At 43.4% G+C, this 27597-nt stretch overlaps 2 protein-coding genes and 1 long non-coding RNA gene across 6 annotated transcripts in view; 2 read left to right on the plus strand and 1 right to left on the minus strand.

The window, feature by feature from the left end:
* The window catches only part of PRIM2 (DNA primase subunit 2), a 373431-nt gene extending 370576 nt beyond the window's left edge, over window positions 1–2855 (minus strand). For 2 of the 3 annotated variants that reach the window (XM_047794656.1, XM_047794660.1), the window contains exon 1: window positions 2784–2854. The gene's annotated coding sequence lies outside the window, so the exon portion shown is untranslated. Of the gene's footprint in view, window positions 1–2783 lie in introns of all 3 variants that reach the window. The other variant, XM_047794664.1, reaches the window with a different exon arrangement.
* A 370-nt stretch (window positions 2856–3225) lies between these two features.
* RAB23 (RAB23, member RAS oncogene family) lies at window positions 3226–27597 on the plus strand. 2 transcript variants are annotated; one of them, XM_047794666.1, is made up of 7 exons: window positions 3226–3372; window positions 10812–11015; window positions 14236–14321; window positions 20710–20866; window positions 21477–21559; window positions 24550–24642; window positions 26116–27597. In XM_047794666.1, exons 2-7 carry the CDS (start codon window positions 10861–10863, stop codon window positions 26253–26255), a joined length of 714 nt encoding a protein of 237 aa, XP_047650622.1. In that variant the 5' UTR covers window positions 3226–3372; window positions 10812–10860; the 3' UTR covers window positions 26256–27597. The 2 variants fall into 2 exon arrangements, with proteins under 2 accessions (XP_047650622.1, XP_047650621.1); XM_047794665.1 differs by lacking the exon at window positions 3226–3372 and adding an exon at window positions 3593–3829.
* Window positions 16151–18306, plus strand: LOC125135041 (uncharacterized). The gene is made up of 2 exons (XR_007136889.1): window positions 16151–16207; window positions 16492–18306. It is a non-coding gene; the product is annotated as an uncharacterized LOC125135041 (long non-coding RNA).

The raw sequence follows: 27597 nt of genomic DNA on the forward strand, positions 1-27597 counted from the left end.
TACGCTCTTATAATAAACCGATGTCTACTAAGGAAAGTGTTCCTCTGACTTCCATGAGCCAAACTAGCAAATTAATTGTCCCCAAGGAGAGGAACCATCTAGAGCCACTTGGTTAGAAGCACAAGTGACAATCTGGATTTGTGATTAGCATCTGAAGTTGGGGGGGGGGGCAGTCCTATAGGACTGAAGCCCCAATCTGCGGAATCTGATGCCATCTCCAGGTAGATAGTGTCAGAAGTGAGTGGAATTGGAGGACACCAAGCAGATGTGTGAGAATTGTTTGGTGGAATCTGCTGGAGGGGGAACCCAGAATCTCAGGAGGTCATTCGAGAAACTCACTGTTGCCATTACCTCTGTACCTGCCACATAGCCACATCCAAGAGAGTCTCCCCCAAAAGTTTAAAACAAATGTCATCCACTTTTCTGTATCACCCCCGTTACCACCTCAGTAAAGCCCCCATCATCTCGCCTGGACCAGTCTTCCACTGGTCTATTTTTCTCCACCCTAACCTTCTGAGTGAACCTTATCTTCGTACCAAAAATCCGTCAAAGGCTTCCAGTGCACTTGAGACATAATCTAAACTGCGTGTGACCGACAGGGGCTGCATGATCAGGGCCCTGCCTCCCTCATGTCTTTATTTTACACCACATGGCACCTCACTTCTGTACACTGGCTCCCTTTTAATTCCTCAAACCCGCCAAATTATTCCCTGCCTCAGGCCATCATGCTTGTTGATCCCTGGCTCTCTATTTATTTTTTGGCCATGGTGCAGTGGCTTGATGTGGGATCTCAGTTCCCAGACCAGGGATTGAACCTAGGCCACAGTGGTAAGAGCATGAAAATCCTAACCCCAGACTGCCAGGGAACTCCTGGGTTGATCCCTCTTCTTAAAATCTTTTTCTGCCCATACTTGACCCAGCTGACTCATTCCTCCTTCAGATAACAGATTAAATGCTACTTTGTCAGAAAGGCCACTCTGGCTCCAATTTAAATTTCTATATACTTCCATTACACTGGTTATTTTTAGTCATATAATTACAAGTATATAGATATATAACATTGGTCTCTGTTACCAGACTACAAGCTCTAAGAGGGCACAAATGGTGTCTCTTTTGTCCATCACTGAATACCCAATCTCCAGCAGGGTACTAGGCAAAATATTTTTTTTGTCTTTTTGCCATTTCTTGGGCCACTCCTGCGGCATATGGAGGTTCCCAGGCTAGGGGTCGAATCAGAGCTGTAGCCACCGGCCTACGCCAGAGCCACAGCAATGCGGGATCCAAGCCGCGTCTGCAGCCTACACCATAGCTCACGGCAACGCCAGATCCTTAACCCACTGAGCAAGGCCAGGGATTGAACCCACAACCTCATGGTTCCTAGTTGGATTCGTTAACCACTGAGACACAACAGGAACTCCCAAAATATTTTTTTGAATGATGATTAAATAAATCCTGTAGATTATTCCATATCACAGATGAGGACACTAAGATCCAGAGTGAAACACTTTTAAGAACTAGAACAGCCCTCTTATGTCTGTCTGACTAGAAAGTATGAAGAACTTTTGTTTTCCAGCATTGTAAGTTTGATTTTATAGACTATTAATTTTACTCCTGTTTAGGCCAATACGGTGGTTTCCACGAGGATTTCATCATGCCCATGAATACACGTGCATGTGTCCTAGTGGTAAAATTTTCAAGAATTCCTTCCTTAAGAATATGCTCTAATTTTCCTTTAAATGTTTTTCATTCACTCATTTCAGGGACACAAGCTGTGATCTCTGAAAAGGATTTAACTCATTAGAGTCAAACACAGTGAAACAACTCCCAAAGGACAATGGACATTTTTCTGCTGGGTCAGTGAAAGGCACTAGATTTGAACAATCATTACATGACTTAAAACTACAACTTTTTTGGAATATTTTCCCTAAAATTATTTTGTGCCACTCATTTCTGGTCACAGCAGGTAAAGTTTCTTTCAGAGCCCTTTAGCTGAATCCTATCGCCATTTCAGGTACAGCAAGACTGCGGGATTTAGAAGGCCAGTTTTTTTTCCCATATGCTTTCATCACCTCACCGAAGGGAGCAAGAGAATCTCTGTTGCATCCTCGGGTACAGTTTTGAGTCAAATAAAAGGTGGACTTAATTGCACGGAGACCGTCCAATCACCCCATGGAAGTGGAAAGTCAGGTGGGGGGTGCAGGAGAAAAAGAATGATTGGGAGGATGATCTCCTTCAAGAAGTTTTTCTCCCGGAGTTCCCATTACGACTCAGCTGGTTACGAACTGGACCAGTATTCGTGAGGACACGGGTTTGATCCCTGGGTTAAGGATCCCACATTGCTGTGGCTCTGGTGTAGGCCGGCAGCTATAGCTCTGATTTGACCCCTAGCCTGGGAAATTCCATATGCCACTGGTGTGGCCCTAAAAAGGCCCCCTGAAATGTTTTTCTCTCAAATTTGAATCCTCAGATTAATTCTCTGAGACCCACTAGGATCTTCTTTTTTCTCCTTTAATAAAAATTGTGGTAAAATATACTTAACATAAAATTTTCTATTTTGACCATTTTTAAGTGTACCGTTCAGGGCCAATAAGTACATTCATACTGTTGCACAAACATCATTACTTCTCAGAACTTTTTTTGCTTTGCAAATCTGAAACTGTACCCATTAAACTCTAATGCCTCATTCTCACCTCCCCTCTGCCTCTGGCAATTATCATTTTACTTTGTGTCCCTATGAATTTGACTACTTTTAAGTATCTCATATAAATGGAATCATACAGTACCTGCTCTTTTGTGACCTGTTTCTTTTACTCGGAATGTCTTCAAGGTTCATCCATGGTGTAGCATGTGTCAGAATTTCCTTCCTTTTTAAGACTGAATAATATTCCACGGTGTGGATGGACCGCATTTTGTTCATTCATTCATCTGTTGAAAGATACCTAGGTGGCTCCCACTTTCTGTCCATTGCAAATAATGTTGCTATGGCCGTGGTTATAGAAATATCTGCTCCAGTGTGTGCTTTCAATTCCTTTGAATATGTACCTAGAAATGGAACTGCTTGATCATATGATAAATCCTATTTTAATTTTTTTTTTTTAGGAGCTGCACACTGTTTTCCACAGTGGCTATGGCAACACCACATCGTCAGCAACACCTGGTATCCCGCCCCCTCCCTTCTAGTCTATAATATTAAAGCAACTGAAGCGAAGTTTGGGTTGCTTTGGGGGCGAACTTCCAGGTTTTGGTTTGGGTCTCTGAATTATTAACCAGCTCAGACTTCCACTTCGTCCGGCCCCAGCGTGCGGACAGCGTGCATTTTCGACTTTGCACCACAGTTTTGCTCATTCTGCCACTTGGATGTCCGGACATAAGGTATGCGTCCAAGGCGGGCGCATCCTCTACGCACTCTGAAGCCCGAACTCACAAGGCCCTACTCGGCCGCTAGCCCCCGCACCCGCCGGGCGGCCGCAAGGTCCCAGGTGCCTCCCCAGGCACTCGGCGCCCCCTCGGTCCCCGCAGAGCCGGGGCGGGGCGGGCCTGCCGGCGCGGCGCTTGCGCACAGAGAGTCCCGCGCATGCTCCGAGCGGCGCGCGGCCGCGGGTGCGGGGAGCGCGGTCTCCCGCGCGCGACCCTCCCGGCGGGGCTGCTGCCGAGCCGCTCTTTCGGAGCCGCGCTGCCAATAAAGTTGGTTGAGAAAATCACAGTCCTTCTCAAAAGAGTGAAAGAGGGCGCGAGCCCGCCGGGGGCCCGCTGGGGAGCCGGGCGGCGGCGGCAGCTGTTGCGCCGCGACCAGGAGGAGCCGTCGCGCCGGGCGCGGGCGGCGGGGACGGTGAGTAGCGGCTCGCACCCGGGGCGGCGGGCCGCACTCATCGCCCTCGCTCGGGGTTCGCTGCGGAGGACCCGCCTGTCCCCGCGGCCCGGGATGCGCCCGCCCGGGGCTCGGGAGGGGTCCTCCAGGCTGGGCGCCCATCCCCCGGCCCGGCTGCCCGGCGCCCGCCTGGAGCGTGGGGCCCGGGGCCCGGCGGTGGGCAGTAGGCGGCAGCCGACCCGGTGCTCCTTCCCCGCGCCCCGTCCCTGGGTGGGAAGGGGCGGCGGGGCGTTGGGGAAGGGGCGTTAGGTGCTGAGTCGGGTTGGCGGGGAAAAGGCTCATGCCCCACCCTGGCTCCCAGACCCCTCTTGGGCGGCGGGCGTCCCTCCCTGCCCGGCCCCACCCTGCCTGGGGTTTTGCTCAGATTCTGCTGGAATCTCAAAGAGCCCGACGGCACGGTCTCCTTGACACTGGCTGCCGTAGAGTCACTTTACCGGGATCCCAGAGCCCCCAGCAGCTCCCAGGCACGGGACCTGAGGATGTGGGAGTGATAACTTCATGGTCACGGTCTAGGCGAGTGGCATGACTAACTGAAAAGGGCTTTTTACTACTCCAGGTTTTATGTAACTCCTGACATCTTCTAGGTAACTTCTTTGAAACTGAGAAGCTTTTCGGTTTTTATTTATCAATATAATCATTCCTGTATGGAAGTACGGGCTGTGATGGAAAAACCACCCTTTTGATCAGTGAGCTAACTCATCCTTTACTTTTCTAATGTACTGGACTGCTGTCGGGTGGCAAAAATCTTTAAAATTAAATTTCGGAAAAGAACATTTACGTAAAGAGTTTTTAGTTTTTAAGAACTTAATTTTTCTGGTATAATGTTAAAATCTGATTGCATTTATTTTTCTTTAAACTGTATTAATTAAAAAATTATATAGTAAAATTGACTTTGTGTGGGGGGGTGCAGTTCAGTGAATTTTAGGTTCATGTAACCACCATAACAGTCAATATAGAACAGTCTGTCATCTCTAAAACACCATGCTATCCTTCTGTATCCTTCCCCTTACCCCACCCCCTGGTAATTACTGATCTTTTCTGGAATGTAATATAAGTGAAATTATACAATATACAACCTTTCTCTCAGCATAATGCCTTTGAGATTCCTCCAAGTCATTGGATGTAATCAACAGTCTGTTCTTTTTTTGTTGCTAAGTGGTGTTCCCTTAGGTGGATGTGCTGCAATTTGTTTATACGTCCACCCACTGAAGGACATTTGGATTGTCTCCAGTTTTGGGGGATTAGGACCATGTTGCTATAAGCATTTGTGTACTGGTTTTTATATGAACCTAGGTTTTCATTTCTCTAGGATATTGCTAAGATTGAGAGTGCAGTTATATGAAACTGTCACACTGATCTCCAGAGCTGTGGTATCATTTCACATTCTCACCAGCAACATGTGAGAGTTCCAGTTGCTCCTTATCCTCTCTAGCACTTGGTATTGTCCTATTGTTTAATCTAACCATTCTAATAGGCATGTAGTGGTCTTAATGGCTAAAGATGTTGAATATCTTTTCATGTGCTTATTTAGCACACATAATCTTGGGTGAATATCTGGGCAAGAGTTTTGCCTCTTTGGTGTGTGTGTGTGTGTCCTTTTTTCTTTTTCCTTTTTTTTTTGGTATTTCTTTGAGGTTTGCCTATTTTTAATTTGGGTAGTTAACTTTTTTTTCCTTTTTTTTTTTCTTTTTTAGGGCTGCACCCACGGCATATGGAAGTTCTCAAGCTGGGGGTCCAATCGGAGCCACAGCTGCCAGCCTATGCCACAGCAACACGGGATCCGAGCCGCGTTTGTGACCTACACCACAGCTCACAGCAAAGTGGGATCCTTAAGCCACTGAGCAAGGCCAGGGATCGAACCTGAAACCTCATGGTTCCTAGTCGGATTCATTTCCACTGTGCCCTGATGGGAACTCCTGGGTAGTTAACTTTTTTTTTTTTTAGGGCCGTACCCGCAGTATGTGGAAGTTCCCAGTTCAAATCAGAGCTACAGCTATCGTCTTACACCATAGCTCACGGCGATGCTGGATCCTTAATCCACTGATCAAGGCCAGGGATGGAACCTGCATCCTCATGGATGTTAGTCGGGTTCATTACCACTGGGCCATGACCAGAACTCTGGTAGTTACTTTCTTAATTTGAGTTTTGAAGGTTCTTTATTTGTTCTGGATACAAGTCGTTAGATATGTTTTGCAAAGAAAAGCTTTTCTTTCTTTCTTTTTTAATGGTTGCACCTCTGGCAAATGGACGTTCCCAGGCCAGTGACTGTATCTGAGCTGCAGCTGTGACCTGCACCACAGCTGTGGCAACACCAGATCCTTAACCCACTGCACTGGGCTGGGGATCGCACCTGTACCTCTTCAATGACCTGAGCCACTTCAGTCATATTCTTAACCCACTTCACCACAGTGGAAACTCCTGTCTTTTAATTTGTGTGTGTGTGTGTGTGTGTGTATCTTTTTGTCCTTTTTTAGGGCCGCACCTACGGCATATGGAGGTTCCCAGGCTAGGGGTCTAATCGGAGCTGTTGCTGCCGGCCTATGCCAGAGCCACAGCAACGCCAGATCCCAGCCCCCTCTGCAACCTACACCACAGCTCACGGCAACGCTGGATCCTTAACCCACTGATTGAGGCCAGGGATCAAACCTGCAACCTTGTGGTTCCTAGTCGGATTTGTTTCCACTGCACCACGATGGGAACTCCCCTCTTTTAATTGTTTTGACTGTTTTTCACAGAACAAATGTTTTTAATTTTGATGAAATAGAATTTATCCATTTTTCCTTCTGTACATCTTTTGGTACCATGTCTAAGAACTTGCCTAACCCCAGATCAAGAAGAGTTTCATCTTCTAAAAACTGTAGATTTACATTTAGATCTGTGACCTATTTTGAATTATGTGTATAAGGTGTGAAGGTTAGATGAAGATTTACTCTCTTGCATATGAATGTTTCATCACCATTTGTTGAAAAGACTTCCTTTTCTCCATTTCATAGTTTTTGCACCTTTGTTGAAAATCAGTCAGCCGTATTTGTGTGGGTCTGTTTTGGGGCCCTCCGTTGTGTTCCATTTATGTGTCTTTCTCTTTGCCAGAATCACACTTTCTTGATGAACATAGCATTAGGATATCTTAAAACTGGTAGTATTATTTCCTCCAACTTTATTCTTTTTCACAGTTGCTTTAGCTCTGCTAGTCCATTTGCCTTTCTGAATAAAAGTTTAATCAGCTTGTCTCTAACTCCAGACTATCCTGGTAGTACTTTGGAATTTTATTAAGCTATAGATCAATTTGGAGAAAATTGCTATTTTTATTTTGTTGAATCTGCCAGTCTGTGAACATTATATATCTTTTCCCTTATATAAGTCTGTTTCATTAGTGTTTTGTAGTCTTTAGTATGCAGATCCTGTACATGTTTTGTTATATTTATACCAAGGTATTTCATTTTTTTGGAACTATTGTAAATGTCAGTTAAAATTTTTTTTGGTTTCAAATTGTATGTTATTAGGATATTAGAAATACAGTTGTGGGAGTTCCCTTGACGTGTAGTGGATTAAGGATCTGGCATTGTCACTGCAGTGGTTTGGGTCCCATCCCTGGCCCAGGAACTTTTGCATGCTGTGGGTGTGGTCAAAAATGAATAAAAATAAATAAAACATTAAAAAAGAAATAGACAGTTGAGTGTTGTATGCTGCTCTTGTCTCCTCTGTCCCTGCTAATCTCAGTTATTGGTTCCAAGGTTGATTCCTTGGAGTTTTCTACATCAGCAATCATGTCATCTGTGAATAGAGACAATTTTTTCCCTAATCTGTAAGCACTTTATGTATTTTTGTTGTCAATTGCTTTGTCCAGGCCTAATGATAAATAGGAGTAGTGAGAGCAGACATATTTACCTTGTGCTCAATCTAGAGGGAATACAATCAGTCTTTCAGAATTAAGTGTGATGTTAACTATAGGGTTTTTTGGTTTGTTTTTTTTTTTAATAGATGCTTTTTATTAGACTGAGGAGGTCCTGTTTCTAGGTAATGAGAGTTTTTCTCACAGATGGATGTTGAATTTTGTTAAATATTTCCTCGGCATCAATTGATATGGTGATGTGTTTTTTCTTAGTCTGTTAATATGGTGGATTACGTTGATTGATTTTTGCATGTTGAACCAGCCTTGCATTCCCAAATAAAGCCCATTTGGTCCTGGTTCTTTTTATTTATTATTGTATTTGATTTACTAAAATTTTGTTGAGAGTTTTTGCATGTGTGTTCATAAGGGGATGTTTGTCTGGTTTTCTTTTTTGTGCTGTCTCTGTGGTGCTGGTACTAAGCTAATGCTGGCTTTATAAAATAAGTTAGGGAATGTTTCCTCCTCTTCTTCATTCGCGAGGAGATTGTGTATTATTCTTGGAAAGTTTGGTCGCGTTCTCTAGTGAAATCACCTGAGCCTAGAGATTTCTTTTTGAATTTTTAAGTTACAAATTCAATTTTCCTAATAGTTATTATATCAGTTTCATTGATTTCTGCTCTTTATTCTTTCTGTCCTCTTGCTTGCTTTGGGTTTATTTTGCACTTTGTTTTCCAGTTTCTTTAGGTAGGAGCTTAGATTATTGATTTGAAACTTTTTTTCGGTTCTAAGGTAAGCATTTAGTGCTGTACATTTTCCCTCTCAGCACTGTCTTTTAGCTGTGTCCCACAAATTTTGACATACGGTATTTTCATTTTCATGCAGTTATTTTAAAAAATTTCTCTTAAGCTTCTTTAAGTTTGTCAAGGTTTGCTTAATGGCCTAGAATATGTTTTATCCAAGTACATGTTCAATAGTACAATATACTTCAGTGGGTGCTTGAATAGCTCTGTAATTGTCGATTAGAGTCGTAGATGGTTTTATTGTATTGTGTGGATAGCTCTGTAATTGTCGATTAGAGTCGTAGATGGTTTTATTGTGTCTTTAGATTTTTATTTTGTTTTGTTGTAGTGTTTTTTGAGTATCTTCTTGTGTAACTTGTTCAGTGGCACGGGTAATTTATCATTGTCTATTGGTGTCAACATTTTACCAGGTCAAGTGCAGTATAGAAACCTTACCTCCCCGTACATCCTTTTATCCTCTCCCATTTATAATTAATTGTATGAAATAGTCTCTCTACATGTATTGAAAACCACATCCAACAGTATCATCACTTTTCTTTCAACTGTCAAATGTAATGTAGAACATTTAAGAAGAGTCTACTGTATTTAGCCGTATTTTTCTCTTGTTAATGTTCTTTCTTTTGTTCTGATACTTTAAGTTGTTGTTTTGTTGTTACTTTAATCATTTAATTATGTCTGGACACCTAGAACCTATACTTTACCCAGTGCTCCCTGATGATTCTTCCAAATGTGCGAGTTTGGGACAATTACTGAGAGTCCATTAGGGACAAAGGAGGGAATATTCTTCACACATCAGATGTGTTGTTTGTTTGATTGTTTGTTTGTTTTTTAATTGCTTGGCTGCACCTACGGCATGTGGACGTCCCAGGGCCAGGGATCAAACCAGAACCATAGCCGCAATGATACTGCATGGTTGTGCAGTAAGCACAAGGGACCGTTTCAGACATGTTTTGGGTAGTGGTTGTATAGACGAGTTTTGGTTGAGGTAGTTAGAATATAATAGCTAAGGAGGCAGGAACTCAACTACTCATTTTAAGAAGAATTATGAAAAAATTGGTTTCTGTTCTTTTCAGTCCAAAATGCGAACAGTACCCATTCTGTTACCTTCATTGTATGAGTAACTATAACTAGTCTGAAACTAAAGAAAGAATGTGCGGTGTAAGGTTATTTGTGGAGGAGTCACTGTAACCTAAACACTAAAGCAGTGTAACCAAGAGCCCAGTGTTCCCGTGTGGTTGTGTGGTATTGTACAAAACCCTTCTTTAGGATGCTGTTCCGGAACATTAATTATTACCTGTGAGAATGAAGACCAGTTTCCTTAGATTTTTGTATTTGTTTGGTGGTAACTATGGAGAATTTATTATAGTATAAAATCACCATCTTTTGAATGCTTAACTTTCACTGTGCTAAGTGCTGTATGTATAACGTGGATCAACAATCCTGTGAGGTAAAAATCATCGGGAGGAGGTCCCGTCGTGGCGCAGCAGAAAAGATTCCTGGCCTCGCTCAGTGGGTTAAGGATCCGGTGTTGCTGTGAGCTGTAGTGTAGGTCGCAGATGCAGCTCAGATCTGGCGTTGCTGTGGCTGTGGTGTAGCTCCAATTAGACCCCTAGCCTGGGGTCTAAAAAGCAAAAAAAAAAAAAAAAAAAATCCTTCGGAAACTGAAGCTTAAAGAGGTTAGGCAACAACTTTGGGAGTTCTCTTCTGCAGCCAGTTAAGGATCTGGCACCACAGTGGCACGGTTTTCTGCTGTGGCATGGGTTCAACCCCTGGCCCAGGAACGTCCACATCCTTCGGGCACAGCCAAAAAATAAATAAAAAATAACTTCACTAAGAGCACAGAAATAGTAAATGGTAACTTTATTACTATTACCATTATTATTTTGACTTCGCCCATAGCATGTAGAAGTTCCCAAGCCTGGGACTGAACCCGGACCACAGCAGTGACCTGCTGCAGTGACGATGCCAGGTCCTTAGCCCACTGCACCACAAGAGAACTCCGTAAATGGCAACTTTAAATCAGGGCTCATCTCTTACACCCGTAGTCTAGTCTCCATGCAAAGTAAACTGTGTAATCTAGGCATTTATTGATATCTGGATGTCATGTGTTGTGCTATTGATAAGGATTCAAAAGTGAATGGTATTGTCCCTCTTTTCAAAGAATTTACTTTACCTGAACAGGGTGGAGAGGGGGTCTTCACCTTGGAAACAAATTCTCACAAAGTGATATAATTATTTCTTGGTAAAGAAATTGTAGCTTATTTTATATAATTTTTATGTCATGAAAAAATAATTTCGTTTTAAACCACAGATTTGAGAGAGAAGATCTGGTCACCTGGCATTAAAGCTCACCTCCAAAAATGTTGGAGGAAGATATGGAAGTGGCCATCAAGATGGTGGTGGTAGGGAACGGCGCCGTTGGAAAATCAAGTATGATTCAGCGGTATTGCAAAGGCATTTTTACAAAAGACTACAAGAAAACCATTGGAGTTGATTTTTTGGAGCGACAAATCCAGTATGTACTTGGCCATTTTATGCTCTCGGTTTTGATGTGTGAGCTGTGTCCAGGCGTTTCATCAGAATGACAGTAACTGATTACAGCACAGTCCAAGGCTGGGCGTCCAGCGGCCGTGGTTTTCAGTTACTCATTCATCTGAATCTTCATCCTCTTCCCCCCCTCCCCCATCGCTTCCCTTCCTCTCTCATTTCTTTTTTTCCTACTCCTCTCCCTTCTCTCTTTTTCTGTCTGACGTCTGTTTATATTTAGTGATAGTACCTTGGGCCTCCTTAAACACAAACGGATGCTTGACTTACTGAGATTTCTGTCCACTATTTAATTTGGATGGAAAGTTACCTGTCGCTCAGAATAGTTTTCATCTCTTATATTATGGGATCTCTTTGTTGAAAACGTTTCTTCTCTTTTTATTTTTTATTTTTATTTATTTATTTATTTGCTTTTTCGGGCCGCACTCGCGGCATATGGAGATTCCCAGGCTAGAGGTCGAATCGGAGCTGCAGCTGCCGGCCTGCACCACAGCCACAGCAATGCAGGATCGAGCCGTGTCTGCCACCTAGACCACAGCTCACGGCATCGCCGGATCCTTAACCTACTGATTGAGGCCAGGGATCAAACCCACAACCTCAAGGTTCCTAGTCGGATTCATTTTCACTGCACCATGAGGAAAACTCCTGTTTCTTCTCCTTTTAAAACTTGGCAAGACTAGGTATTCTCTTGTGGTGCAGCAAGTTATGGATCTGGCCTTGTCACAGTGTGGGTTGCTGCTGAAACTGGGTTTCAATCCCTGGCCTGGGAAATTCTGCATGCGTGGTTGTGAACAACACCACCACCAGCAAAAAACTGGGCAAGACTGTATAGAAGGTAGAGATTTTTTTGGAGGGGGGGTGCGGATGCAGCCATGGCATATAGAAGTTCCCAGGGTAGGGTTCAAATTGGAGCTGTAGCTGCTGGCCTACACCACAACCACAGCAACACGGGATCTGAACTGCATCTGTGACCTATACCACAGCTCATGGCAACACCAGATCCTTAACCCATGAGTGAGGCCAGGGATCAAACCTGCATCCTCATGGATACTAGTCAGGTATGTTTCCACTGAGCTACGATGGGAACTCCCAGAAGTTAGAGAATTAATAATTTGTTTTTACTTTGAAGAAATAAGAGAAAGCAGATTTGAGAGCATTAAAATACTCCTATGAAAAGGAAATCCAATTGGATTATAAAATATATCAAAGTAATACTTTTTGTCATTAGTTCTGAGAAGTTTTATAAGGATATTCTAAATTGTAGGAGAAAAACTAAAATATATTATGGAGAAATAAGTACACTGAACAGATCTGACTTAACTATCCCAGACATTAGCATCAAATCTGTATTGTTACCCTTTTTTAATAAAATACTTACCCTTTTTAAATAAAATACTTCCGTATTTGCTTCCTTTCTTAGATAATTTAAGATTCATTGTCTTGATGATATTTATTTTTTGCACTTGTTACCTGAACCAAGTTAATATTTTAAATATATAGTTGATCTTCATTATTCAAAGATTCCATATATAAAATTTCCCTGTGAATGATGTTTGAAGTTTAAATTTGGAAGTTGTTTTCAGTATGCAGTTATTTCTCATTATTTGTGGATTCCAAATTTGCAAACTCACCTACTAGCTAAAATTTATTTGTAAACCCAGAACCATTGCTCCCCTGCTCTGGGGTCATTTGTGAACATGCACAGAGCAGCAAAAATTTGAGTCACTCTGTACACACAGTTCCAGCCAAGTTGAACAAGGCAATCCTCTGCCTTTTGGTTTAATTTCTTATAACCAAGTATCCTTTTCATTTTTGTGCCACATTTTTGTGCTTTTTATTGGTGGTTTCCCCATTTAAAATGGCCCCGCGCATAGAGCTGAAATGCTGTCTAGTGAGCTGTGATGTGCCTTGTGGAGAAATACATGTTAGAAAAGCTTCATTCAGGCATGAGTTATAATGCTGTTAGCCATGAGCTTACTGTTAATGAGTCAACAGTGTGTCTTTAAATAGAAGAACACAAAAAACCAGGTAATGTCTTGATGAGTTGATGTACATATAACCAGGGGCTCACAGGCACCTTGCCCAGTATCTCCCCTCAGAGCAGTGGTTCAGGATTTGCTCATTCACTGTTGCCTGTGCCTGCAGCACAGCACACCTGCCTCTAAGTAAGACAGTGGATATGACAGAACATTTTTGAGTTAGGCGTTCCCTGGTGGCTCAGTTGGTAAAAGATCTGGTGTTGTCCTTGCCATGGTGCGGGTATCATCCCTGGTCCAGGAACTTCTGCATGCTGTGGGCATGGCCCCAAAAAAATTTTTTTTTTTTTTTTTTTTTGAGTTAAAGGGTAACCAGGCAGGTCAGCAGCTCCTTTGCTTCCTTCCTCTTCCGTCACCATTAGAGATCGTGTCCCAAGAGGAGTTCCCCTCTCCCAGGACAGTGCACTTGAGTATCCAGGATCCTGGGGACACCAGCATCCGTGGATGCTCAACCCCTTGTATAAAATAGAGTAGTATTTGCACTTAACCCACACAGTGCTCCCGTAGGCTTTCGGCCATCTCGAGATCACGGAGTTTCCGTTGTGGCTCAGTGGAAATAAATCTGACTAGTATCCATGAGGTTGCAGGTTCAATCCTTGGCCTCACTCAGTCGGTTAAGGATCCGGCATTGCTGTGAACTATGGTGTAGGTTGCAGATGTGGCTTGGATCCCGATTTGCTGTGGTTGTGGCTTGGGCCAGTGTCTGTAGCTCCAATTAAACCCCAGCCTGAGAACCTCCATATGCTGCAGGTGCAGCCCTAAAAGACAACAGCAACAAAAAATTGAATACAATGTAAACATTTTCCGGGTGTGTGGCAAATTCAAGTTTTGCTCTTTGGAACTTTCTAGAGGTTTTTCCCTAATGTTTTCTATCCGCGGTTGATTGAGGCCTCGGGTGTGGAACCCTCAGATACCAGCCTTAGAGCCAGACCTATCTGTGACCATTGTCAAAGGAAACACGTGACAGGTGAATCCCAATGGTGTAAAATTACAGCGTTAGGGGAGCGTTTCACCCTTTCCTCTCCCTGCTGGTTATGGGAACGGCAGGTAAAAGCTTTCAGACCTTTTCAGAGTGAAGCCAACAGTGTATTTTAATACCTCCAGATTTTAAAAATAAAGCCATCTCCTTTGCATGTGAAATTCATCTCATTTCAGAGTTCACGACGAGGATGTCAGGCTGATGCTATGGGACACGGCAGGTCAGGAGGAGTTTGACGCGATAACGAAGGCCTACTATCGAGGTGAATGTGCTGTCTGCTTTGCTTGGACATGTTCTTTTGCCTGAACAAGGAGCTTTGCTTTTTTTGTTTCCCATAGAAGGATTTCTCTTCAAGAATAGTTAAATTAATTCTGAAGTGTGTTTTAAACCCCCAGGCCGTCACTCTCCTAAAGATCTTACCACGCGGTAGGTAATGCTCAGTACTGGAGACCCTTTGTCTCAGCCTTTGAATTATCTGACTCATGCGGGCATTCCCAGACCTATTAAGTCAGAAACTGAAGTGCCTCCTCTTACTCCAAGGAAGTGACTGTAGTCAGAGTGGAAACTGCCACAGGAAAACAGACACGACGGTGGTTTGTTAGGAGACACCAAAGTGTGTGGGTAAAGCCTTTCTGGCTGTGGGCATTTGGAGAAATGAGTTCCATGGGAAAGGGAAGAGCTGCCACTTTAGCTCTAAGACTAAACTGTGAGGGAAATTCCTCTTTTTACCTACCTAGCTTTCGTCTCTAAACTTTTAGTGTGAAATATATGTTCTTTTTGTGACGAATACAACAGGTTGGGTTATTTCTTTTTAAGCTTTTGATGTGGCAGTATTAGGTTTCCAACTGGTATGGTTATTTTTGGAGACTGTATTATCATTGTGTAGCTCTAAAAAGACAAAACCATATGAGTCTGCAGTTATCTCAGGATTTTCTGGTGCAGCTCAGCAGGTTAAGGACCTAACATTGTCTCTGTGAGGATGCAGGTTCAGTCCCTGGCCTTGCCTAGTGGGGTAAGGGTCCCCTATCGCTGTGGCTATGGCATAGGCCTGCAGCTACAGCTCTGATGCAACCCCTAGCCTGGGAACTTCCAATTTTGCAGGTGCAGCTGTAAAAAGAAAAGAAAAAAATATATATGTATACACACACAGTTATCTCAAAGTTTAATTTGGGAGCTCCCTGGTGGGCTAATGCTTAGGACTTGCTGCTTTCACTGCTGTGGCCCAGATTCAATCCCTGATCTGGGAGCTGAGATCCCACATCAAGCCACTGTGTGCTGCAGCCATAAATAAATAAATAAATAAATAAAATTTAACTGGAAAAAAAAGACAAAACTGGTCAACTGTCAAAAATTATTTGATTTGTATATAATAAAAAGGAGAAGGAGTTCCCGTCGTGGCGCAGTGGTTAACGAATCCGACTAGGAACCAGAGGTTGCGGGTTTGATCCCTGCCCTTGCTCAGTGGGTTAAGGATCCAGCGTTGCCGTGAGCTGTGGTGTAGGTCACAGATGCGGCTCGGATCCGGCGTTGCTGTGTCTCTGGCGTAGGCCGGTGGCTACAGCTCTGATTCGACCGCTAGCCTGGGAACCTCCATATGCTGCAGGAGCAGCCCAAGAAATGGCAAAAAGACCAAAAAAAAAAAAAAAAGAAAAGGAGAAAATGTTGGAACTGTATAGTTAGTAGATCATTTGGGTCCCAAATTTAAAGAAAAAGACCAGGTAGCTAAAAAATAGCTTAATTCCACTGTGTTTTTGCTACAAGACTGAGTTCAATATTATTATCTTTTAATTTTTTTTAACCTTGGCTCACTCAATTTGTTGCATACTTCTTGTTTCACTTGTTAAAGTGTCCACAAATAGTACTGTTTCTCTTATGTTTACAAAAAACATTCTTTGCCAGAAACTAAAAAGCAAGCCCATAATTATTAGTATTTACATCTTAATTTACTGTGGGTGATGTTTAAATTTCTCTCTACTCTGTTTCATTTGGACTAAAAGGCTTTAAATAACTTTGATTTCCTGGTATTTAACATTTTAACTTGAAGCCATCTTAAGTGTATAAATAGATCTATTAAAAGCTTTTCCTAACATGTAACTTTTTTTTTGTCTTTTTTTGCTATTTCTTGGGCCACTGCCGCGGCATATGGAGGTTCCCAGGCTAGGGGTGGAATCGGAGCTGTAGCTGCCAGCCTACACCACAGCCACAGCAACGCAGGATCCAAGCCGCATCTGCAACCTACACCACAGCTCCCGGCAACGCCGGATCGTTAACCCACTGAGCAAGGGCAGGGACCGAACCCACAACCTCATGGTTCCTAGTGGGATTCGTTAACCACTGAGCCACGACGGGAACTCCCCTAACATGTAACTTTTTTTTTGTCTTTTTTGTTGTTGTTGTTGCTATTTCTTGGGCCGCTCCCGTGGCATATGGAGGTTCCCAGGCTAGGGGTTGAATCGGAGCTGTAGCCACCGGCCTAACGCCAGAGCCACAGCAACACAGGATCCGAGCCGCGTCTGCAACCTACACCACAGCTCACGGCAACGCCGGATCGTTAACCCACTGAGCAAGGGCAGGGACCGAACCCGCAACCTCATGGTTCCTAGTTGGATTCGTTAACCACTGCGCCACGACGGGAATTCCTAACATGTAACATTTTTATCTAACTATGCTGAAACGGAGGAGAGGGTGGGATACCAAGATGGGTCTTAGGCTTCAGCATTCTCCCTCACATCCTTATTTGGATGAAGAACCAGCAGGGGCGGTGTTAGTGTAAGTTTGAGAAATGGTGTACTGAATACTCTTTCATGCTCTCCTTGAGGTCCCATCAGAACGCTTTGGGTTGCTGACAGCAGAAAAGCAATTTTAGACCCGCCTATTTGCTGTCGTTGACTCGGTGAGAGCAGCATAGCTTCCTGGGTGGCTTGTTCAGACTGTAAGCCCACTGGCCCTCCCTGCGTGGGGCTCCTCCCTCTCAGTTGCAAGCCTGCTCCCCCTAGCAGTAGCGACGGAGGGTTACTGCCCACAGCAGTTGGTCAGAAGTCTGGTGCTTTTATCTGATTAGACCATCTTTGACCAGATTACAGTAAGTAGCCAGAGGAATGTGATAACCCTAACTGGGTTGGGGCCTCCCCCGGGGCAGAGGGTGGGTTTGGCTGCCTAAACCGTAGGGCAACTCTGTGGCGGGGAGAGGTATCTCTGAGGTGGATGGCTGCTAGGCACCAGGTCATAGCTGCTCTGAGTACAGAGTCAGATGATGACATATTCTTTTTAATAGCGATTTTTATTTTTTCCGTTAGAGTGGGTTTACAGTGTTCTGTCAGTTTTCTACTGCACAGCAAGGTGACCCAGTCACACATACATGTATACATTCTTTTTATGTATAGGTGGGAACAAGGGGTTAAGGTAAAGCTTTAGTGCAGTGTCGCTGAGGCACAGTGGGTTAGGGATCCGACTGCAGTGGCTCTGATTGCTGCGGAGGCACAGGTTCACTCCCCAGCCCAGCACAGTGGGTTAAAGCACAGCATACATAGATTGCAGCTGCGGCTCAGATTTAATCCCTGGCCTGGGAATTTCCATGTGCCACAGGCGAAGCCATAAAATGAAAAATAAAAAAGATAAAGATTTAGTGATAGAAACACCATGCCTTGTAAAGTTATGACTTACTGATTTATGTCCTGGAAATGTATTATTCAAGATGGATAAAAATTATATTTGAAGAAGAAAAAAATTTGTCATAATTCATTTAAAGGACCTATTCTAGCAAGGCCATCGCTCCAAGGCATCATTATGTTCTTAGAATGCTGGTGTAATTGGTCAGCGAGATACGTTGAAACATGACCTTCTTGTAACTAGATTAGAACAGAGCACGTTAGGAAGCCTTTTGGGGCACACGTGACTCCTCAAAGGCGTCACAAATCCACCTTTGGCAGTAGGTGCCATACTGAGTACAGAAGTTACGTACAACATAAAATAGATTAAGGTTTTTTTTTTTTACTGTGACTTGGTTCTAAGGAAAAAAAATGCTTCTGACTAGCAGTATGTGGAAATGAGGTTAGACTTGAGACCTGTTATTTAAGATTATGCACGTAAGTGGAAGGAAGCCCTTGTTTTCTTAATACAGAGACTTCTAGAGTTCCTTTGTGACTCAGTAGGTTAAGGAGCCAGTGTTGTTACTGCTGTGGCTTGGGTCGCTGCTGTGGCATGGGTTCCATCCCTGTCCTGGGAACTTCCATATGCCATGGGTGCAACCAAAAAAAAAAAAAAAGAACTTACCTTCACAAATATAAATGAATATAACTTATTGGAAACCAAATAGCTCCGGACAGGAAGCTATTTCTAAATTATAATTATAAATGTAAGCATTAAGGAACAACAGAATTAACCTGTGCAAGTCTCAGGTTGTGAAATTATATGATCAGGAATCTGTAATAAATTCGTTCACTGAATAATTTGCGGCTGTAGATTATATAGAGGGCCAAAAAGAATAAGGGACAGCATTTTAAATCCAGAGTGTTGTCTGTAGTAGTGTTTTTACAGCCTTGTGATTTTGATTGGCCTCTGCTCTGTTCTCCAGAGCAGTGTGGCGTAAACCTTAATGCACCCCTGAGCCCCTGGGGAGCTTGTTAAAGTGCAGGCCTGATTCACTAGATCCATGGGGGGCTCTGAGGGGCCGCATTTCCGCAGCCCCCAGGTGACGCAGCTCATCAGTCACTCTCAGGACCAGTCTTCCAACCATCTTGGAGGCTCCTCATTGGTTTGAGAACAGAATTACTCTCTGCACATTCTGTGTCTTGGGGAGTGCTTTCTTTTTTGGGGGGGAAGGGGGTTGGCTGCACCTGCACCATATGGAGGTTCCCAGGCTAGGGGTCAAATTGGAGCTGTAGCCGATGGCCCACTCCACAGCCACAGCCACAGCCACAGCCACAGCAGATCCAAGCTGCATCTGCATCCTGCACCACAGCTCTCGGCAGCACTGGATCCTTAAGCCACTGAGCGAGGCCAGGGATCACACCTTCGTCCTCATGGATGCTAGTCAGATTGTTTCCACTGAGCCACGATGGGAACTCTGGGGAGTGCATTCTGAATTGCATTAAAATACAGTAACTTTTTGGAGTTCCCTGGTAGCCTAGTGGGTTTGGGTCGAGGGTCGTCACTGCTGTGGTTCAGGTTGCTGATGTGCACGTTCAGGCCCTGGCCGGGGCACTTATGCATACCACGGCATGCCCCACCCCCATATAAATATATATGTGTGTTTAAATATATGGTGACTTTTTTGGGGGAATGATCCTATTATTGATGACATCATTTATACCAAAAATGTTTTCAGATCTCCATATTTCTGATGTGTGGATAAATGCACCAGTTTATTAACTGTTAGAAGTGATTCATTGGTGGGTGGCTTACTGTTATCTATGATAATGAAGAAACTTTTCCCCTGGCTCAATTCTTAGGGCAGGTAGTAGTGAAGGATGATTGACTGCTAGGAAATGAAGGTCTTTGTAAAGTATACAGACAGAAAATGCTGGCTGCCTTTCAGTATCAGTGACAGAGATTAAAACATTAACTTTCCTAAAAATGACTGGTGCCACACACAGCTGGAGTCCCAAGGAAGAAAAAGAAAGGAGAGTAGGCGTTGCCGCTGTGGCTCAGTGAGCCAACGAGTCAGTGTTGTGGCCAAATATAAAATACTATAAAATCAAATCAAAAAGAAAACAGAGTAGTGTGGGGTCATTCCTTAACTACTTTAAAAGTATTTATTTATTTATGGTCATTTTTAAAGAATTTTTATTGAAGTGTAGCTAACTTGCAGTGTTGTGTTAATTTCTACTCTGCAGCAATGTGACACACACACGTATACTTTTTCATATTCTTTTCCATGATGGTTTATCACAGGAGATTAAATTTATTTATTTATTTATTTATTTATTTTTGTCTTTTTAGGGCTACACCTGAGGCACATGGAAGTTCCCAGGCCAGGGGTCAAGTTGGAGTTGCAGCCACTGGTCTACACCACAGCTCTGGCTACGTGGGATCTGAGCTGCATCTGTGAGCCACACCACAGCTCACCGGCAACTTGGCAGTGGTCTGATTTCTGTTGTGTCTGGCTCTCACAGTGTCATTAAGTTTATCCGTATTGTGTTGTTCCCCAAGGAAGGTGTATAGTTTTGTTTGTTTGTTTGTTTGTCTTTTAGGGCCACACCCGTGGCACATGGAGGGTCCCAGCCTAAGGGTCGAATCTGAGCTACAGCTGCCGGCCTGCGCCACAGCCACAGCAATGTCAGCCGTGTCTGTGATCTACACCACAGGTCATGGCAACACCGGATCCTTAGCCAACTGAGTAGGGCCAGGGGTCTAACGTGAGTCCTCATGGGCACTAGTTAGATTTGTTTGCACTGACTCATGTTGGAAACGCTGTATGGTTTTGAGGGTAATTTGTTTGACACTTGTACAAATTTGAGAACCACTGTTCTTGGTAAAAATTGGTTCTTTGAATTGGAAAATAGAGTTTACATGTTAAAAAAGAAGTAGTGCTGCAAAGATGAGTTAAACACTGATTTACCTAAAACTATTGGAATGTGTAAGTGTTGCCCCCGCCCTGTGTAGGACTGTTTCACACACATAAATGGCACCCGTATTTTGTGACTTCACAGGAGCCCAGGCTTGTGTCCTGGTATTTTCTACTACAGACAGGGAGTCTTTTGAAGCGATTTCCAGTTGGAGAGAGAAGGTGGTGGCTGAGGTTGGAGATGTTCCGACTGTACTGGTGCAAAACAAGATCGATCTCCTGGATGACTCCTGCATAAAGAAGTAAGGGGACTGCTTTTGGGGGTGGGGGGGGTCATTCTATAAAGTTAAAGCCTATTTTAATTTTTGCATAGACTTATAAAATTTAGCAGTTTTTTTGTTTTTTTGTTTGTTTGTTTTTTGTCTTTCTAGGGCCCCACCCTTGGCATATCAAGGTTCCCAGGCTAGGGGTTGAATCGGAGCTGTAGCTTCTGGTATGAATCTGAGCCGCATCTGCAACCTACACCACAGCTCACGGCAATGCCAGATCCTTAACCCACTGAGCAAGGCCAGGTGTTGAACCTGCGTCCTCATGGATCCTACTCAGGATCGTTACTGCTGAGCCACAACGGGAACTCCAGGAGAGCACAGCTTTGAAGTGTTCTGGAAGGTCTGATCTGCGCCCCACCCCCAGCTCTATGAAGTAAATGTAGCAAAAGGGGTTTTTTTTGCCGTGGCTCTGGTGTAGGCCGGCAGCGACAGCTCTGATTAGACCCCTAGCCTGCGAACCTCCATATGCCACAAGTGTGGCCCTAGAAAAGACAAAAAGACAAAAAAAAATGTTTTTTTTTTAAAAAACAAACTCTCAGAAGATACCTTTACATGCATTTTTTCTCCCCTAATTGATGTGTAGCGAGGAAGCTGAGGCTCTGGCAAAGAAGTTGAAGCTGCGATTCTACAGGACTTCAGTGAAGGAAGATCTCAATGTGAACGAAGGTAAAGTGCCCCCTTAGAAGTGAACCACAGGAAGTTTGTGTTGTTTAGAAATCACATTTGTAATGAGAACAGAATTTTCTTTTTTTTTTTCTTTTCTTTTTAGGGCCATACCTGTGGCATATGGTAGTTCCCAGGCTAGGGGGCAAATCAGAGCTGCAGCCGCCAGCCTACACCAGAGCCACAGCAACTTGGGATCCGAGCCGCGTCTGCAACCTACACCACAGCTCACGGCAATGCCGGATCCTTAACCTACTGAGCAAGGTCAGGGATCAAACCCACATCCTCATGAGTACTAGTCATCACTGCTGAACCACAGCAGGAAGTCCAAGAATAGAATTTTCTTGTTGTCACATGTCATCCTTAAGCAAAATTTAAAGGCTTGATGCTGCTTTGAATTAGCGTCCTTAATTATTTACTAATGTCTTTGAATAGTTGTTACTCTATAGCACAACTCCAGTGGGGTTTGGTTTTGTTTTTTGTCTTTAAAAATAACAACCGTACAAAATGGGAGAATGTATTTGCAAGGAATTAATAACCACAATATACACATAGCTCATACAGCTCGATATCAAAAAACAAACAACCCAGTCAAAAAAATGGGCAGAAAACCTCAATGGACACTTCTCCAAAGAAGACATAGGAATGGCCAAGAGGATTGTGAAAAAATGCTCGGCATCACTAATTTTTAGAGAAATGCAAATGAAAACTGCAGTGAAGTTCTACTACACACCTGTCAGAATGGCCATCATTAAAAAGTCTTCAAATAATAAATGTTGGATCAGGTGTGGAGAAAAGGAAACCCTCCTACCCTGTTGGTGGGAAGGTAAATTGGTTCTACCCCTATGGAAAACAGTATGGGGCTACCTCAGAAAACTAAATGTAGGACTACCATATGATCTAGCAATCCCATTCTTGGGCGTCTATCTGCACAAAACTATAATCCAAAAGATACATGCACCCCTGTGTTCACAGCAGCACTATTCACAATAGCCAAGACATGGAAACAATGTAAATGTCCAGTGACAGGTGAATGGATTAAGAAGATGTGGTATATATATACAATGGAATACTACCCAGCCATAAAAAAGGACAAGATAATGCCATTTGCAGCAACATGGATGCAACCAGATATTCTCATTCTTTTTTTTTTTTGTCTTTTTGTCTTTTCTAGGGCTGCACCCATGGCATATGGAGTTTCCCAGGCTAGGGGTCTAATTGCAGCTGTAGCCACTGGCCTACGCCAGGGCCACAGCAACGTGGGATCCAAGCTGTGTCTGCTACCTACACCACAGGTCACAGCAACACCAGATCCTTAACCCACTGAGCGAGGCCAGGGATCGAACCCGCAACCTCATGGTTCCTAGTCAGATTTGTTAACCATTGCTCCATGAGGGGAATTCCCTAGATATTCTAAGTGAAGTAAGTCAGAAAGAGAAAGACCATATGATATCGCTTACATGTGGAATCTAAAATATAGCACGAATGAACCTATCTACAAAACAGAAACAGACTCAGACATGGACAACAGACTTGTGGTTTCCAAGGGTGTGGGGGGAGGGGGAAAGAATGGGATGGACTGGGAGTTTGGGGTTAGTAGATGCAAACTATAGCATTTGGAGTGGATAAGTAATGAGGTCCTCCTGTACAGCACAGGGAACTCTATCCAGTCTCTTGGGATAGAACATTATGGAATATAATAAAAGAAAAGGAATGTGTGTGTGTGTGTGTGTGTGTGTGTATGTCTGTATGTATGTATGTATGACTGGTTCCCTTTGCTGTACAACAGAAATTGGCACAATATTATAAATCAACTATACTTTAATTTCTAAAAAAAAAGTCTATAAATAATAAATGTTGGAGAGGGTGTGGAGAAAAGGGAACCCTCCTACACTGTTGGTGGGAGTGTAAATTGGTACAAGCACAATGGAGAACAGTATGGAGGTTCCTTAAAAAACTAAGAATAGAGTTACCATATGATCCAGCAATCCCATTCCTGGGCACCTATCCAAAGAAAACTATAATTCAAAAAGATATATGTACCCATATGTTCATAGTAGCACTATATACAATAGCCAAGACATGGGATCAACTTAAATGTCCATCAACAGATGAATAGATACAGAAGATATGATACATATATGTAATGGAATATTATTCAGCCATAAAGAAGAATGAATGAATATTTATAGCAGCTTTTTTTTTTTTTTTTGGGCCACACCCATGGCATATGGAAGTTCCCAGGCCAGACATGGAATCTGAGCCAAGGCCATGACCTGCACCACAGCTGCAGCAGTGCCAGATCCTTAACCCACTGGGCCGGGCCAGGGATGGAACCTGTGCCGCCACAGCAACTCGAGCTGCTGCAGTTGGGTTCTTAACCCACTGCACCATAGCAGGACCTCTCATACAGTAGCTCTATTTGTAACCATCAACATTGGGAACAACCAAGTGTCCCTCAGTGGGACACGGCCATGCCATGGAAGGCTGCTCAGCAGTGAAAAGGAACAAGCCAGTGACGCCTGCAGCAGCTTGACCGGCTCTCGAAGACAATGTGCTCAGCAAAGGAAGCGGTCCTCAAAGATTTCATACCATGTGATTTAATTCACATGACATCTTGCAAAAGAGGCAACTACACCAAGAACAGATCAGTAGTCACCACTGATCTATAGTTAAAACTCATATAGAACTGTGTATCGAAAAAGGAAACCTTATTTTAAGTTAATTTTTAAAATATAATTGAGGGGAGTTGAGTTCCTGCTGTGGTGCAGTGGATTAAGAATCTGACTGCAATGGCTCAGGTCGCTCAAGTAACTTTTTGCTGAATTTTTTCAACTAGATTGTATGCTTCTAATTCTAATTTTTTTTTCTAATTCTAATTTTTTAAAATTTGTAAGATTAGGTATTATAGTAAGAGAGGTGATGAAGTAATGGGTTTTACAGGCATAACTTATACTGACCTGGTAAGGTTTTTGTTTTTGTTTTCATTCTAGTTTTTAAATATTTGGCTGAAAAATATCTTCAAAAACTTAAACAACAAATAGCCGAGGATCCGGAATCAATGCATTCAAGTAGTAACAAAATTGGTAAGTGCCTGGAAGCTTTAGCCCTGTGTTTACCTGGTAAATTTATTTTCTCTTCATTGTTACCATACTTCCTGGTTTTTAAAATACAGTTGAGGGGTGTCCTTTTTGAGCACTTGTTTCTCTGAGCTGTGGTGTAGGTCGAAGATGGGGCTCAGATCCCACGTTGCTGTGGCTGTGGTGTAGGCTGGCAGGTGTAGCTCTTCTGATTAGACCCCTAGCCTGGGAACCTCCATATGCTGCAAGTACTGCCCTAAAAAGCAAAAAAAAAAAAAAAAAAAAAGAACCATGGAAAAAGTTCTTGGTTGTCTCTCTGGCTGACCACGGCCCTAACTCCTCAAAGGAATAGAGACCTGGTGCAGAGCATTGCGGGGTCCAGTCCCTCCTTCATGCAGCTTGTCCTTTCTTGGGAACCAGCTGGGGTCGCTCTTGCCTTTGAACCATCTGTGGGATCTGGTGTCTCTTTTAGGCGACTTAACAAACAGTATCCTGTAGCATCCTTACCTATTTGTACCTCCCCTCACTCTGCTGGTTGTAAACTTCTAGTTGTCTTTGTGTGGCCCAGAGTCTTGTGAATCATGGATGGTAAATAATTTATAAATTGGATGGAGTTCCTTAGTGGTGCAGCAGGTAAAGAATCCAGGATTGTCATTGCTATGGCTCAGGTTGCTGCATGGCTTAGGTTCAATCCCTGGCCCAAGTACTTCCACATGCTAAGGGTGCAGCCAAAAAAAAAAAAAAAGACAGCTAATTTTTTTTTTTTTTTTTAGTCTTTTCTAGGGCCACAGGGAGATTCCCAGGCTAGGGGTCTAATCGGAGCTGTAGCCATCGGCCTACGCCAGAGCCACAGCAATGCAGGATCCAAGCCATGTCTGCAAACTACACCACAGCTCATGGCAATGCCGGATCCATAACCCACTGAGCAAGGCCAGGGATCGAACCCACAACATCATGGTTCCTAGTTGGATTCATTAACCACTGAGCCATGATGGGAACTCCCAAAAGGCAGCTGTTTTTGAGGAAGTTATATAATGTGAAGTTAGTAAGTAAACTTATTCAAATCGTCATATTTACAGATTCCAAATTTCAAAAATAGATTGTTAGTGAAAAGAGGCAGAGCACTGTGGACATGTCACCATTTGGGTAGCAAAGGGAGGAAAGACTATATATGCCCTCTTGCCTGCAGACGCATAAAACATCTCTGCAAGGCTATGTAGGAAGTTAAACATGTGCCTTCGGGGAGGGACTGGTGACGTAGCGGCAGGTGGTACTGGGGTGGAGGAGAGACCTCACTTTGACCCCCTGTGTACTCTTTGAACTCTGAACCCTGTGTATTATTGACTATTAAATGAAAAGCTTAAAATGGAAAACACGTGAAAATGTTGCTGGTTTACTAAGAATTGGGTGCAGTGTCTGCAGCAGGTGATGGTGAGGTGCGTCGGTGTCAACCTCTGTGGTTTCCCTCACTTTATCCAGGTGTCTTCAGCACATCGGCTGGAAGTCACTTGGGTCGGAATTCTAGTGCCCTTAATGGTGGGGATGTCATCAACCTCAGACCCAACAGACAGAGGACCAAGAAGAACAGAAACCCTTTTAGCAGCTGTAGCATACCCTAAAGCACCTCGGGGAGGAAGAGGTGCCCTCATGCTGTGCGGTGAGACATACATGCAGCTGTCAGGGTATGTGACGTGATGCCCAGCAGACTTTGCACCTAAAGGCCCTCTGAGTGTTGACAGACCTAAATATCATTCTGCAGTGCTTTTCAGAACAGAGCGAGATCTTTGGTGGAAAAATTACTGCCCTGTGGACTCCTTTTAACTTTTTTACGTTAGACGAAGCGTCTCCTGTTTTTGAAGGAATGCTGTAAGAAATATCAAAAACAGGGGTTCTGCCGAATTTTAAATGCTGGAAAACTTAAATGCCTAAACACATTTGTACAGATTTTAATACTATGGGTCAAGAAAAGATAGCAAGCATTCTTTCTCCGAAACTGGTCATCTAGCTTTTCTGGAAAATAGTACTGAATCTGAATACTTAGAATAATAATATTGGAAGGTGAACCCTCATCTTCCAGCCTGCAGTAGTGCGGAGTTGTGCAATATCTGTAGAATGTAGAGGGTGGAGGCACTCACGCAGAGACCCGGTACTCACGGACCCTGAAGGCATGTGCAGTGTTTAAGGAGATTGGTTTTTTTTTTTGGCCTTACCTGCAGAAGTTCTCGGGCCAGTGACAACAGCAGATCCTTAACCCACTGAGCCACAAGGGAACTCTTATACAGTGTTTAAGGAAACGCAGAGTCTAACTCATTCATTCATAAACCCATTTACACATCACATATATGCTCTGAGTTTTTATTTTCAAATTAAGAGATTCCACAGATATTTTGCAAAAAGAGCTTGGATTTAAAAAGTGCTTTGTGCCAAAAATATCATACTTAATTCTCAGTGCTCTTCCAGAAGTTATACTGCTTATAATCTCTGTTAAAAGCAGGTTTCCTCTCTAACAGGGTAGATGAAAGAGGAAATGTCTTAATGCTGGGACACCTCCCAGGGGGACTTGCTGCAGAATCTGCCGTCCATCCTCACGCGTGGCGGCCCAAGCTGGCGGGCCCTTTGGGAGAGACCAGCGCCCACAGGGCTCCCAGTCCTGCAAGGTGTGGCCTCGCCCAGTACCTTTTGCTGCTGACAATGCAATTTTGAACTTTGAGGATTATGCTAACAGTTTTTTTAAATACACAAGAGATGATCTTTTGTCTTAACCCACACTATGGATTTTATAACACTCTGCAACTCTAAAGCATCTTTTTGTTTACACATTTTGTATGGTGTTTTATCATTTAAAGATTTCTCTAAACTTCAGTTTGTATAGCACTTTCTCAAGAACTCTGTCAGCACCAAATACAAAATAATTTCTTTTTTTTTTTGTCTTTTTGTTGTTGTTGTTGTTGCTATTTCTTG

This window comes from Phacochoerus africanus, chromosome 9 (genome assembly GCF_016906955.1).
Source record: "Phacochoerus africanus isolate WHEZ1 chromosome 9, ROS_Pafr_v1, whole genome shotgun sequence".
NCBI lineage: Eukaryota > Metazoa > Chordata > Mammalia > Artiodactyla > Suidae > Phacochoerus > Phacochoerus africanus.

Bases quoted from the DNA above. Each gene is read 5' to 3' on its own strand.
- RAB23 (XM_047794666.1), top strand. From the start codon at position 10,861: ATGTTGGAGGAAGATATGGAAGTGGCCATCAAGATGGTGGTGGTAGGG. The intron at 11,016-14,235 runs GTATGTACTTGG...ATCTCATTTCAG, and splicing joins TTTTTGGAGCGACAAATCCA to AGTTCACGACGAGGATGTCA. The intron at 24,643-26,115 runs GTAAGTGCCTGG...CACTTTATCCAG, and splicing joins TTCAAGTAGTAACAAAATTG to GTGTCTTCAGCACATCGGCT.